This window comes from Camellia sinensis, chromosome 10, assembly GCF_055761805.1.
Source record: "Camellia sinensis isolate YWXY chromosome 10, ASM5576180v1, whole genome shotgun sequence".
Taxonomy (NCBI): Eukaryota; Viridiplantae; Streptophyta; class Magnoliopsida; order Ericales; family Theaceae; genus Camellia; species Camellia sinensis.
Genome location: NC_138970.1, coordinates 119,622,425 through 119,637,696, shown reverse-complemented (window position 1 = coordinate 119,637,696; position 15,272 = coordinate 119,622,425). Strand labels below are relative to the sequence as shown.

General features: G+C 35.7%; 1 protein-coding gene across 3 annotated transcripts in view; it reads left to right on the top strand.

The window, feature by feature from the left end:
* Nucleotides 1–13,785, top strand: part of LOC114323586 ((S)-coclaurine N-methyltransferase-like) — a 38,181-nt gene extending 24,396 nt beyond the window's left edge. The window contains exons 7-10 of one of the 3 annotated variants that reach the window (XM_082892158.1): nt 8,172–8,256; nt 8,430–8,462; nt 12,551–13,335; nt 13,507–13,785. In XM_082892158.1, coding sequence (XP_082748284.1) covers nt 8,172–8,183 — 12 coding nt within the window. In that variant the 3' untranslated portion in view covers nt 8,184–8,256; nt 8,430–8,462; nt 12,551–13,335; nt 13,507–13,785. Of the gene's footprint in view, nt 1–8,171; nt 8,257–8,429; nt 8,463–12,550 lie in introns of all 3 variants that reach the window. The other 2 variants (XM_082892156.1, XM_082892157.1) reach the window with 2 other exon arrangements.
* The last annotated feature ends 1,487 nt before the right edge of the window (nt 13,786–15,272 follow it).

Below are 15,272 nucleotides of genomic sequence, written 5' to 3'. Positions count from 1 at the left end.
AGAATGTCATGAGTTTCATAACTATGAAATAATTACATATATAAGACTATTGTGGTCATAACACTGTGTTAGCATATTATATTAACCGAAAGTGTTAGCATATTATATTAGCCGAAAGTTACACTAGGGTCTGTAATCATTTTGTGCCCTCAGGGATCATCTTGTAATTGTGTTTCTTGTAAACCCTAATCTTCATTTATAAATAGGGGGTGATATTCTATCATACCCTAAGCTGGTTACCCAAGCTTCATGGTATCAGAGCTTCACCTCTAGGGTTAGGATTCAAAACATACCTAGTTGGATCATCTGCTGGGTCGATCTTCAGCCACCGTCGTCATTCTGCTTCGTCTTCGTCTCCGTCTCAGCTTCGTCACTCGTCGATCTTAGCTCCTCAGCTCGTCGATCAGCTCCTCTGCTCGTCGATCTCAGCTCCTCCAGCGGTTCGTCGCTCATCGCCCTCGTCGTCCTCTGTCGTCTTCGTCACTCCTCCCCAATCAGCCCACTCATCCCCTTCGTCGCTCGTCTCCACCCCCCCTCGTCGTCCTCTGATCTCCTAGCCAGGTATATATAACTATATCTATCCTGATATATCTATAAATCTAGCCTAATATCTATATTTATATATAAATACATGTATATATAAATAACTCAATATATATATAATAAAAACAAAAAAAACAAAAAAAAAAAAAACAACAAAAACCAAAAAAAAAAACAACAAAAACCAAAAAAAAAAAAAAAAAAAAAACAAAAAGAAAAAGAAAAAAAGAAAAAAAAAAGGGAAACAAAAAAAAAAAAAAAAAAAAAGGTTTCTTAATGTCTTTATAGTGATCATTGTGCCTGTTATCTACCTTCTGGGTTTGTGATTGCCACTAGTTTTGTTGCGGGTTCGGTAGTATTGTATCCATGACAGATTCCACCAGTGTGTCCCCTTCTTCTCAAACACCAAAGAGTGAGAGTCCCATTCTACCTACTACCATGACTGAGAACCCCAACCCTAGTCTGAAAATCACCACCTCTCTATTTAATGGTCAGAACTACCTCGCATGGTCTCAAAGTTTGACTATGTTCTTGAAGAGCAGAGGGAAGATGGGGTATGTTGATGGCAGGATACAGGCACCTAGTACCACTGACTCAGGTTATGACCAATGGGAGATTACCAACTCTTTGATTATGAGTTGGCTTATCCATTCGATGGTTCCAGAACTTGGTGAGAGCTACTTGTCTATGGAGACTGCCCAGGACGTTTGGGAGGCTGTGGCTGTTACCTATTCCCGCAAAGGGAATTTTTCACAGGCATTTGAGTTGCGCCGCTCTATTGAGAGCTCACTTCAGGGGGAGCAGACTGTTCTTCAGTACTTCACTTTCCTCACCAACGGCTAGAAACGCCTTGACCACCTGGAAGACTATAAACCCGTTTGCCCTACTGATTCTGTCGGGTACAAGAAGTTCATCGCACGGGAACGGGTCTTTAAATTTTTGGCCGGCCTAAATGTGGAGTATGATCTAGTTAAGGGTCGAGTTCTGAGTATGGACACTCTTCCTTCACTTCAGGAGGCATTTGCCTATGTACAAAATGAGGACAGTTGCCGATCTGCTATGATGTCCCCTGTCTCTACTGACCGTTCCGCATTACTATCTACTCCTCGAGATGGCCTCAGCCTGCCTCCTCCGTCTGTTGCTAAGGAGTCTGTCTTCTGTGATTATTGCAAGAAGCCGCGGCATACTCGTGAGACGTGTTGGAAGCTTCATGGGACTCCATCCGGGGGTCGAGGTGATCGGTCTGGTTCTCGAGGAGGTCGGTCAGGCCCATCTAGAGGACGTGATTCCTATTCCCGGGCTCATCAGTCTAGTGCCGTTGATACCCTTGACTCTAATTCTACTTCTGTTACCCAAGCTTCTGATACTGAGCTGGAGGATGCTTTGCGCCAATTGTTGGACCGCCGATCTTCTACTGCTCTCAGTACCGCTTCCTCGTCCTTTGCCCGCTCAGGTAACTTAGCATCTTCTCCTTGTGCTTTCCTGTGTCATACATCTTTGCCTTGGATTATTGATTCTGGTGCCTCCGATCATATGTCTGGCTCTTCTGATCTTTTCTCTGTCTATAAGCCCTCTTCAGGTCAGGACAAAGTTAGGATTGCCGATGGTATTGTTTCTTCCATTTCTGGAAAAGGTCTAGTCCAAGTCACTCCTACCATACATCTATCTTCTGTTCTCCATGTTCCCAAGTTTTCTGTTAATCTATTACCCTTAAGTCGTCTTACCTAGGATTTGAATTGTAGTGTGACGTTTTTTCCTGATCATTGTCTTTTTCAGGACCTTGTCACGGGAAGGACGATTGGCAGTGGTAGTGCAGAAAATGGTCTCTACTTCCTAGATCAACCAGACAAACTTGCTTATTCTTCCAGCACGTCTTCTACTACCCCTGCTGATTTATGGCTGTGGCATCGGCGTCTTGGGCATCCCTCATTTCATTTACTTAAGCATTTATTTCCTTCTAGTTTCGCAAATCATCATGTGTCTGACTTTCTTTGTGAGTCTTGTCAACTTGGAAAACAACATAGAGCTTCTTTTGCTCCCAGTTTGAATAAAAGCTTCGTTCCTTTTTCATTAATACATTCTGATGTTTGGGGTCCCTCTCGTGTTCTGTCTGTGAAAGGTCATCACTGGTTTGTTACATTTATTGATGATTTTTCTCGTGCTACTTGGGTGTATCTCATGAAAGATAAGAGTGAGGTTTTCTCTGTGTTTCGCACTTTTCATAAGATGATTTGTACTCAGTTTGGGGCCACTATCAAAATATTTCGTTCTGATAATGGCGGGGAATACATAGCTTCTGGGTTAGGACAATATTTCTCTACTCATGGCATTATCCATCAGACCTCTTGCACCAATACCCCTCAACAAAATGGGGTGGCCGAACGCAAGAATCGGCATCTTCTTGACATGGCTCGGTGCATGTGTTTTTTTATGCATGTGCCTCGGCCTTATTAGGGCGACGCTGTTCTCACCGCTGCCCATCTTATTAATCGTCTCCCTACCTAGGTCTTGAACAAACAGGCTCCGCTTCACGCCCTCCTCGGTTCTCCGTCCTTGTTTTCTATTCCTCCCAAAATATTTGATTGTGTCTGTTTTGTCCATGATCACTCTCCCTCTCGTGGTAAGTTGGACCCTCGCTCCCTCAAGTGTGTTTTCCTTGGTTACTCTCCTACTCAAAAGGGGTATAAATGTTACCACCCTTCTCCTCGTAAGTGGTTTGTGTCCATGGATGTCACTTTCTTTGAGTCCCAGTCCTATTTCTTGTCCTCTCCGGTGTCACCGTCCTCATTTCCGGGGGAGCCTTGGTGTGAAGTGAGTCCTGTGCCTCCTATGGTGGAACCAGTTGTTCTTGCACCACCCTCTACTACTGTGCTTCCTATGGTGGAACCAGTTGTTCTTGCACCCCCCCTCTTCTACTGGGACTATAGGACCCACTGTCACCAAGAATAAGGACGGGCATGTTTATGTCTGGGACATAGACAGAAAACAAGTTAACTGGATACACGGGACCGTCTCTGCTACTCCACTGCCATCTCCTGCTTCTGATAAGAGTCTAGGTAACTTTGAATCTCTTGAGTCCATTGATCTTGATGTTCCTATTGCCAAGAGGAAGGGTGTGAGATCTTGTACTCAACATCCTATCTCACAGTTTGTATCATACTCTCATTTGTCATCCTCATATAGAGCGTTTGTGTCCAATATTTCCTCTGTTAGCATTTCTAACCATTTTCAGGATGCTCTTGCTACCTCTGAGTGGAAACTAGCCATGATTGAGGAAATGAAAGCACTTAGGAAGAATGGCACTTGGGAATTGACTGAGTTACCTACGGGCAAACGACCTGTAGGATGTAAATGGGTATATACTGTGAAACACAAAGCAGATGGGTCTATTGAGCGTTACAAGGCAAGACTTGTGGCAAAAGGGTTTATTCAGACATATGGCATTGATTATCAGGAGACCTTCGCACCCGTGGCTAAAATGAATTCAGTCAGAGTACTTCTCTCTCTAGCAGCTAATCTAGATTGGCCGCTTTATCAGTTTGATGTCAAGAATGCTTTTCTCCATGGTGACCTCGAAGAAGAAGTATATATGGACATTCCTCCGGGTTTTGAGGATCATCAAACAGAAGGCAAAGTATGCAAACTTCAGAAGTCATTATATGGTCTCAAACAGTCTCCAAGGGCTTGGTTTGAGAGATTCACTCAGGCTATGGTTAAATATGGCTTCAAACAAAGTCAGGCAGATCACACATTGTTTGTGAAACATTCCTCACGCGGTAAGACTACAGCACTTATTGTTTATGTAGATGACATAGTTCTTACAGGCAATGATAGTGGGGAAATACCTCTGTTGAAGAAATATTTAGCTCAAGAGTTTGAAATCAAAGACTTGGGAAGCTTGAAGTATTTTCTGGGAATTGAAGTTGCTCGCTCTAAGGATGGGATATTTATCTCACAAAGAAAATATGTGCTTGACCTGTTGAAGGAAACTGGGATGCTTGGCTGCAAGGCATGTGCCACCCCACTGGAACCCAATCAGAAATTGGGGGATGATGAAGGAGGAGAAGTTGTGGATAGGGGGAGCTATCAACGATTAGTGGGTAAGCTCATTTACCTATCTCACTCCCGTCCTGATATTGCTGTTACTGTCAGTGTAGTTAGTCAGTTTATGCATGCTCCTCATCAGATTCACTTTGAGGCTGTCATGAGAATCTTGAGGTATTTGAAGTCAGCTCCTGGTAAGGGTCTGTATTTTTCAAAGTATGATCATCTTCGTGTAGAAGCCTATACAGATGTTGACTGGGCTGGGTCAGTAACTGATAGGAGATCAACTTCAGGGTATTGCACATTTGTTGGCGGCAACCTAGTTACTTGGAGGAGTAAGAAACAGAATGTGGTTGCCAGGTCAAGTGTAGAAGCTGAGTTTAGAGCTATGGCACAAGGTGTGTGTGAACTTTTATGGATCAAATTATTGTTGAGTGATCTAGGTATTGATCAGACGGACTCCATGCGGTTATACTGTGACAATAAGGCCGCCATCAACATCGCTCACAATCCAGTTCAACATGACAGGACAAAACATGTTGAGATTGATCGCCACTTCATTAAAGAGAAACTCACTAGTGGTACCATTTGTACTCCTTTTGTCCAGTCTGGTGAACAACTTGCTGACATTCTCACCAAGGGGATTGGGAATAAACCATTTCATGAAATATTAGGCAAGCTGGGCATGAGAGATATCTTCGCACCAGCTTGAGGGGGAGTGTTAGCATATTATATTAACCGAAAGTGTTAGCATATTATATTAGCCGAAAGTTACACTAGGATCTGTAATCATTTTGTGCCCTCAGGGATCATCTTGTAATTGTGTTTCTTGTAAACCCTAATCTTCATTTATAAATAGGGGGTGATATTCTATCATACCCTAAGCTGGTTACCCAAGCTTCACACTGGCATTCCAACCATATAACTATGAACAAATAGTCTTATAAACAATAGAGTTAAATTCCTACAATACACAATAATGTTTGGAGTAATTCACTTGATTATACACATCAAGATATAGAAAAACTCACAACCAATACAACAATTAATTAATAGAATGAATATAAAGTAAAGACATTATAATGCAAAATATTTCACCATGCACTAATACTCTCTTAAGAACCCATCCACCTTATAATGCAACATAAATATTATATTAGAAAAATCGAAACTATTTTGCTAAATTTTCTCCCAAAACAAACTTGTTTGGAGATTTTATATCATTGGAAACCTCTCAACTAGTCGAATCTCTTAAAATTCTCAACCAAAAAAAAAAAAAAAAAATCCAACTCTTTGTTTTTTCCAAAATTTAATTAATCAAATTAAATTGAAATTGTTACCAAACTTTCAAAACAACATACGGAATAAATCTAAAATTAACCTAAACTATAAAGCAAATAATTAAATTCACTAAAATTTCGAAGGTCCAAATTATTCCTTATTCCAAGCAAAGGTAATCCTATTCAAATAAAAATTAGTAGTCCAATTTATTTTATTTGTTTATATTATATATCCTCCTTTCGCGTTTAGGTAACCTGTAGAGAAAGTTAGCTATAAAAGAAAACAAATAACAAAAAAATCAAATAAATTAGTAAGAATCTTAAGAAATAAATTTCTTATTTTATCTTATTAGTACTTAGTAAATCGTGCACTAACAATCAAATTACTCATGCAATAACAACTAATTAACATAAAATAAATTGCATGAATAAATTGCTTAAAACAAACAATTCAAATTCCAATAACTCTAGGCAATTAAATTAATTTTAATTCCAAGAGTCACTGGAATAAAATTATAACAAAAACTAAATTGTTTTATCAAAACTATTTATAATGAATATGTTTTTCCATAAAAATACAAGAAAAATATATAAAATGAATTAAATAGAAATGACAAAACAATTATTATTATTATTATTATTATTATTATTATTATTAAAGAATGAAATATACAATAAACTATAGAACTAAAAAACTCCAAGAATGAATTAGATTACACCATTGAATATATTACAGGATGGATTCATATAGACATATAAAATAATGGGTATGGCTTCTGTCCAGTCCGGGATCGGTCTGGACCATGCTGTTGGGCCCTTGGGGGCCCACCACGGATCCTGTTTTGATAATCTGAACCGTTCAATGTGTAGAACTCGTCGAGTACTATATGCCTGTAAAAAATCACGTTGATCGGATATCGATAGCTATATGATCAAATCAGTTTTGTATTAAAAAAATTGGACGGTGAACAAATTAACGGTTGACAAAAATTGTTTTGATCACATAGCTATCGATATCCGATCAACGTGATTTTTTATAGACATATAGCACTCGACGAGTTCTACACATGGAACGGTTTAGATTATCAAAACGGGGCCCGTGGTGGTCCCCCACGGGCCCAACAACATGGTCCAGTCTGATCCCGGACTGGACAGAAGCCATACCCTAAAATAATATACGAGAAATTATTTAAATTTAAAACTTTGAAAAACAAAAGATAAAGGATGCGAACCGAAGGATGTGTAATACCACAGTTTCCTTAAAACAGATTTACCACCTCTCGATGGATGCTAGAGGTACGCCGGCGTCTATCTCATATGATATGACAGTCGAAACCAACTAATGCAGAAGCACCTCCTGAATAGCTTCGGTAAATTTGATAATGGTTGCACTCTCTCTAACAAGAACCAAAGAAGGCGCGAGCAAAAGAAGATAGGAAAATTTTTCTTTGGTAGAAAAAAAAATATCTCTAACTTTTTATCTCAAAACACCATCTCTATTTTCCATAAAAAAATCTGTCGAAAATTCTCCTACTAAGTTGGAGTAGAAAGACCTCTATTTATACAAGTAGACTATAGGAAATATATGATTTAACGGCGTTTTTTAAAACGCTACTATTTTTAAAATTTAACGACGTTTTATAAACGTCACATTTTGTTTAATTAAAACGATACTGTTTCAGAAATAGAAGTCATTTGAAAAGGGCCTTCAAATGTGTTGTAGTCTCTCTCTCTCTAAACCCTCAAATCTCTCACCAACTTATTTGAATCTGAGAAACCCTAGAGTCTCAGAGAAACTCAAATTTCTCACTCTCTCTCTCAACCCTTCAGCTCCTTGAACTCGATTTAACCTTCTTCAGCTCGGTGATTCATCATTCGGTTAATCCAATCTCAGAATGATTTTGATTTCGAAGCTCCACCGCTACCGCCACCACCATCTGCATCTGCATCTGCATCTGCATCTGCATCTGCATCTGCATCGTCTACTAACCATCTGCACAATTTCAATTTCAATCCAATCTCAGTTTCGTCGGTTCTTCTCTCTCTCTCGATCTCTCTCTCTGTCTCTGTCTTCCTCTCTGTCGATCTTTCAATCTCTTTCGATCTGTCTCTGTCTTCCTCTCTGTCGATCTTTCAATCTCTTTCGATCTGCCTCTCTTGCACAATCTCGTTCTCTGCATACACATTATCTGTACTTTTTTTGGATAATTTTTTTTCTCCTAAAAATCTCTCTATACAAGTGTATATATGAATTTATATATGTATCTCTATGTATTGATTGAATAATCATCCTTATTTTGTTTTTAGGCTCTCAAATGATCCAATCTTTGATCGGCAGTGACGGGAAAAATAAACTCCTGTGAGAAAAGAAACCCTAACTTTCTCATTGGAGGTAAGTTCTAATATATTTGTTTACATGTTTGTTCTGGTTTTGACCTTGTTTAGATTTTTATTGAACAACTTTGTGTTAGCTTTTTGTTCATTGTTTGGGAATTGATATCAATTTATTAGCATTTGTAGTTTGAATGCCATGTTTATTGATAAATGTGTTCATTAAAAATACAGCTAATTTGATGGAATTGCAACACGGCATTTTAGGTATGTTCATATGAATTTTTCATCCAGCCAATATAAAATAAATACCTGATAAGTATGTTGTCCTGTTTTATTAGTAGGATTCGAAGTAGCATTTCCAGATTCTAGTCCTCCATCTTCATTATCAGCAGCAAATATTTTACTTCCAGTAATTTCCTTCAATTTATACCCTGAACAAGGCTTCCTGAAAGCAGCGTATAGTGAACATTTCCAATAAGCCAGTGAAATGAAAGCCATACAAGTCAAAAAAATTGAGGTGCCTAATGGGGGCCATTTCCCAATATAAGCCATTTTTGTATTGTATTTCCAAAACTAGGCCAACTTCTGACGGAATTCCAAAACTAAGCTAAAGCGCCATTACTATTCGCGCTTTTACTGTTAGGAGGCAAAAAGTTGATGAATAGTGAAATCGCTATTTGAAATCGCGATTTTAATTAAGAAAACGCTGTTCCAAATCGCGCTTTTAACATAAAAAAAATTTCTGAAGAAAACGCTATTTAAAATAGCGTTTTTACTGTGCATATAATAATTTTTTTTTTTTTTTTTTTTTTTTTAAAAAACGCCATTTGAAATGGCGTTTTTCCTGTTGACTCACAACAACCCACACACTCACACAAATATGCACACCCATAACACTCCAACAGTGAAATAATATAATTTATATATATAATAATAATTTATAATAATTAATTATATAATTTTTATAATTTTCGTAAATATAAATCATTTTTAGGTTATGAATGGTTTGATTTATAATACGTATGTAAGGATAAAAATTTTTATAATCAAAAATAATTTTTTCAATTTTTATAATCAAAAATAATTTATAAATTATCAAAAATAATTTATAATACGTATGTATTATTTAAATCTTTACATTTTTTATTTAAATTTTTTTACAGTAAACCGATCTTCACATTTTATAATACGTATGTATTATTCAAAAATAATTTATAAAAATTTATAATTAATACGTATGTAAATAATTTAATACGTATCTTCACATTTACATTTACAATAAACCCATCTTCACATTTACATACGTATGGTTTAAGGGTAAATTTTTTTATAAATGACTTAAATGATAAATCAGACCATTCATAACCTAAAATTTTTTACCCTTACATACGTATGGTTTAAATAATTTATAAAAATTATTGTCATACGTATGTAAAAATCGATTATAAAAATTGCAAAAATTGATTATAATTTTTTTTATATATAATAATAATTTATAATAATCAATTATATAATTTTTAAATTTTTTTAAATTTTTACAATTTTTACAATTTTTTTACCCTTTATTTTATAAATAAAAATTGTAAAAATTGTAAAAATTGTAAAAATTTAAAAAAATTTAAAAAAAATTTAAGGGTAAAAAAATTGTAAATTATTATTGATTATAAAAATTGTAAAATTTTTACAATTATAAAAATTATTATTGGTTATTGATTATAAATTGATTATAAATTTATACAATTTTTACAATTTTTAATACGTATGTAAGGATGGGTTTATTGTAAATGTAAATGTGAAGATACGTATTAAATTATTTACATACGTATTAATTATAAATTTTTATAAATTATTTTTGAATAATACATACGTATTATAAAATGTGAAGATCGGTTTACTGTAAAAAATTTTAAATAAAAAATGTAAAGATTTAAATAATACATACGTATTATAAATTATTTTTGATAATTTATAAATTATTTTTGATTATAAAAATTGAAAAAATTATTTTTGATTATAAAAATTTTTATCCTTACATACGTATTATAAATCAAACCATTCATAACCTAAAAATGATTTATATTTACGAAAATTATAAAAATTATATAATTAATTATTATAAATTATTATTATATATATAAATTATATTATTTCACTGTTGGAGTGTTATGGGTGTGCATATTTGTGTGAGTGTGTGGGTTGTTGTGAGTCAACAGGAAAAACGCCATTTCAAATGGCGTTTTTTAAAAAAAAAAAAAAAAAAAAAATTATTATATGCACAGTAAAAACGCTATTTTAAATAGCGTTTTCTTCAGAAATTTTTTTTATGTTAAAAGCGCGATTTGGAACAGCGTTTTCTTAATTAAAATCGCGATTTCAAATAGCGATTTCACTATTCATCAACTTTTTGCCTCCTAACAGTAAAAGCGCGAATAGTAATGGCGCTTTAGCTTAGTTTTGGAATTCCGTCAGAAGTTGGCCTAGTTTTGGAAATACAATACAAAAATGGCTTATATTGGGAAATGGCCCGCCTAATGGTACTTCATAGTGCTTCTCTTGATGCAGGCATAGGTTGATAACATACAGCCGATATAAGTTGAGGCAGAATTAAGATTCAAGGAACATAACAGGCCTCACAAAAGCTATGAAGAAAATCTCCAAGAAAATTAAAATTAAAAATAAAAAAGGAATCAAAACAAACAACTAAGAATTAAGCAATTCAATTTATAAATTAGGAGATCTGTGCCACATGTATATGTTCTGGTCAGTACAAAGTTCAAACACATTACCACTAGCACACGGTGCCCAACTCTCTACACCAGCATCACTCTGCTACTCACCCCTATTCCAAGCAAGTCCTGCCACATCTCAACCATTGATCTTGGCGTGACCCTCCTACTCCCTCCACCAGTACCATACTCCCTAGCTGCTAGAATGAGTGATATTCAAACATAAAACCTGTGGGAAGCAATTCAATTGGTTTGACAATATCATTTTGGGGCAACATTACATCCAGAAAATGGTGATATTCAACCATTTTTTTTATTTTTTATTTTGGCTTGAAATGGGTAGGGATTAGCTTTGGGATGCTTGGTGCAAAAGAGCATTTTTAAAGTGCGAGTGGCTAGATTGCAAGTTCATGTAGCAATTTGACCATTTGATAGCAAAACGATAATTAAAATGATTTTTGAAGGTTGTCAAATTAGTCTTTGGACCCACATTCGATCCAAAATAAACCAAACTAGCACAACTCAACCCAACACACTGCTATGCAGTGACCGACACTGTATTTTGACCAAATTCCTTTGCTACTTTTGGCAACCTTTTTTATTTTTAATTTTCTGTAATCGTAGCGTGATTAGGGAGTTATTATTTTAATTGTGGTCTTGATTATGATGTGGCATAACTAGCCATTTCCCCTATAAATAGCATTGTAAGCCATTGAAGCTAATAATTTATTGATTGAGTAACAAAAATTTAGAGAAAGTTGTCAATTTTATACTGTTCTTGTTTTTCCTTATGTATACATTCAATTTAGAACAGCAATATGAGAAACAAAATGGGATAATATTTTGAATCCGTGGTTGAAGTTAATAATCAAATTCGCAGAGTCGATGCAAAATGGCAAAAATTACATGATGGATTCGAAAATAGTCAAAACAAAAATGCATTTTTCAAAGAGATCTAAAAGTGTATTAAATAAGCAATAATACACAACATGCAAATAAAGATTTAAAAGTGTATTTAGGCTTTCAGCTTCTTCATCAGTAACTCAGCTGTGAGTCGAGGACTGTGAATTTGACCATCTCATGTTTTACCGTAATGGTTAAATCTTCCAAATACATTGTTGTAACTAAGCAATGTCTTTGGAAGTCTGAAATACTACTGAAATTGAAAGCTGATTACATAAATATTGTTGCATCAAGTAAAACTACAGAAGGGATTTGAAGCCCTTTTAACTGTTTGGATTTATGACGCAGGGTCAATAATTGTAACTCTTCTATAATAGTTGGATCTCTAAATCTGGACCTGCCTAAACTAGTTTGAGTTCTACATTTGTAAATATAGTGATGACTTAGACGGTCATGAACATGGACACAACAATGGAATGTTTATTTAATTAATGGAAGTTCTATTGTGACTCTTAAGTTGTGACTTTTGATAAGCCATCTATATTTTCTTTGTTGTTCCATTTTTTATTTCCATTTTTTATAACCTTCTGGTTGAGGTAGTGGGTGATGGACTCAACATCTCTCCCTACTATTCTAGATATATATATATATATATCCCATTTCTGTGTTCTCTAATCATGCCCAGATTTATTACTTAATGTCCTAATTTAGACGATTCTTCAGGATCATATTCACAACTAGCGGAAGACTACTCTAATCCTAACATCCATTCTGTTTCTGGCAGCTGGAATATGGTTTATAGGTAACGTTTTCAATCACTACTTTCCTGAATAAGAAACCACCTAAAATCAACCTTTGTTCATTTAGTAGCATCTGCAAAGGGTAATTTGGTATTTATGCAGCCTATTCTTATTTCCAAATGACCCTATAATCGACTATTTTCCCTCTTTTTTCTGTTGATATCCCTTTTCGTCTTTTGCATGAAATGCTCTGGGTTACTTTGGGCATGTTTTGTTTTGTTTTGTTTTCATTTTCTTCATTTTTGTTTTTTGCGTTCTTGAAATAAAACGAAAAGTTCGTGAGTGTCCATCATCTTCATTCCATATTGTGTGAACCATTTTCAAAAATTTAATTAAAATTTGGGTTGCTTTTCAAAAAATTTCCCGAAAAACAAGTTTGTGTTTTTAGAAAATCAATACGTAAAAGAAGAACAGGCCCTATTTCGGCCTCACTTTTTTCTCCTCCCCATTAGGTATTCTACCTAATGATCCACACGGGTGACAATGAATGAAGAGAAATTTTCTTCACAAATCACCCAACCCAAATTGACTATTATTTGTAATCCCTAAGGTTATGATGATCATTGATAACCATAGATCTTGCCAAGCTGGCAAGTTTTCAACGTCCACGTGTCAACTGGCAGTAATTTTGTGTTATCCATGTGTGTACTTTGGCAGGGATCTTTATAAGATTTTCACAAAGCCGTTGAGCATCCCAATCTTTATAAGGTTAGCAAAATCAAAACCCCTCCCCTTGTTCTACTCTTTTTTCTCTCCTTTCATTCTGGTGAATGATATTAAACTTGTTATTTATGGTGAAAAATATATTATTTTATTAATTTTTTAAATGTTCATTTCATCACTAGTTCTTTAAAGATTTGTGCATGTGTGTGTCTATAGGTTCAAGAAGATAAGTTAACTTGAGGATTGTATTACTGCATTGTTCTCCATCTTGAACCTCCCTGTTGCATTATGGTGTGATTAATTTAGATGTTGGTGTGATAGCCTTTTCAGACTATCGCACGGCTAAGAACCGACTATATTAGTTCTATGAGAATGACTTACCCTTATTTTGCAACCAAATGTATCAAGTATTGTTTCTTTTCCCTTCAATATTATCCCAATTTTGCAAGAACAGTAATCAAATTCATCATGTTATATATAATTGTAGAACCTCTTAGTATTTGCTTCTGAACGGAAAAGAATATACAAATTTCTGATTGGATTAAATAAGAATCACGATGAAGTCTGAGGGAGAATCTTAGGATCCAAACCACTGCTGAATATCCGGGAAGCATTTTCAGAAGTTCGTAGAGAGGAGAGTCGAAAGAAGATCATGATGGGCTCTCAAGAATCTGTGACAAATCCTGAGAGCTCAGCCCTTGTAGTTAGAGGAAATCCATACAACAACAATGACAACAGACCAAAGAAAGGACGGCCATGGTGTGATCATTGTCGACGTTCTGGTCACACCAAGGACACCTGCTGGAAAATCCATGGTAAACCTGCAGATTGGAAGCCTTCCCGGTTTGCCAATGACAAAGAAGGACGGGGCAATCTCGTCGCGGTGGATGAAAAACCATCAATCGAACCCATTCCCTTCAGCAAGGAACAACTAGAAGTATTACAGAAACTGTTCAGCCAATCATTGCCTGCCACTGCCCCCACTGTGGTTGGTATCGGTTCCTTGGCACACAAAGGTAATTTCTTAAGTGCTCTCAATGTTAAAAAGGAGAAGCTAAGTCCATGGATTATAGACTCAGGAGCATCAGATCATATGACTGGAGATGAGAAGATTTTTTCTACTTATAGTCCATGTTCTAAAAATTTAACTGTCAGGATAGCCGATGGTTCACTCTCAAAGGTTGCTGGTACAGGTTCTGTTAGAGTTTCAGAAAACATCACACTTGCCTCAGTTCTTCTTGTGCCAAATTTAAATTGCAATTTACTGTCCATTAGTAAACTCACTCGGGATCTCAATTGTGTTACTAAATTTGGCTCAAATTTGTGTGAATTTCAGGTCTTGGACTCGGGGAAGATGATTGGCAGTGCTAAGATGTGTTCGGGGCTCTATCTTCTTGAGGTTAATGATCCTTTTCAAGGAGCAACTCACCAATCTGATTGTTCAGTGTCCAATAGTCCTAGTTCTTTTTCTGTTAGTCGTTCTAATCATGATAGTGCAATTATGTTGTGGCACTATAGGTTAGGTCATCCAAATTTCTTGTATCTTGAGAAGTTGTTTCCTTCACTATTCCATAATAAAAATCCAAATGAGTTTCAGTGTGAGATTTGTCAATTTTCTAAACATGTTCGTAACTGTTATCCCAATCAATCCTACAAAGCATCCCAACCCTTTTCAATGATTCACAGTGATGTATGGGGTCCATCTAGAATCAAGAATGTTACTGGTTCTAGCTGGTTTATTTCCTTTATTGATGATCACACTAGACTTACATGGGTCTTCCTCATGAAAGAAAAATCAGAGGCAGGTCAGATTTTCAAAAACTTCAACACTATGATCCAAACACAATTCCAAGCAAAAATCCAGATTTTGAAAACTGACAATGCCAAAGAATATTTCAAATCCATCCTTAATGATTATCTCTTGAGTCACAGTATAGTTCACCAAAGTTCCTGTGTGAACACTCCTCAACAAAATGGAATTG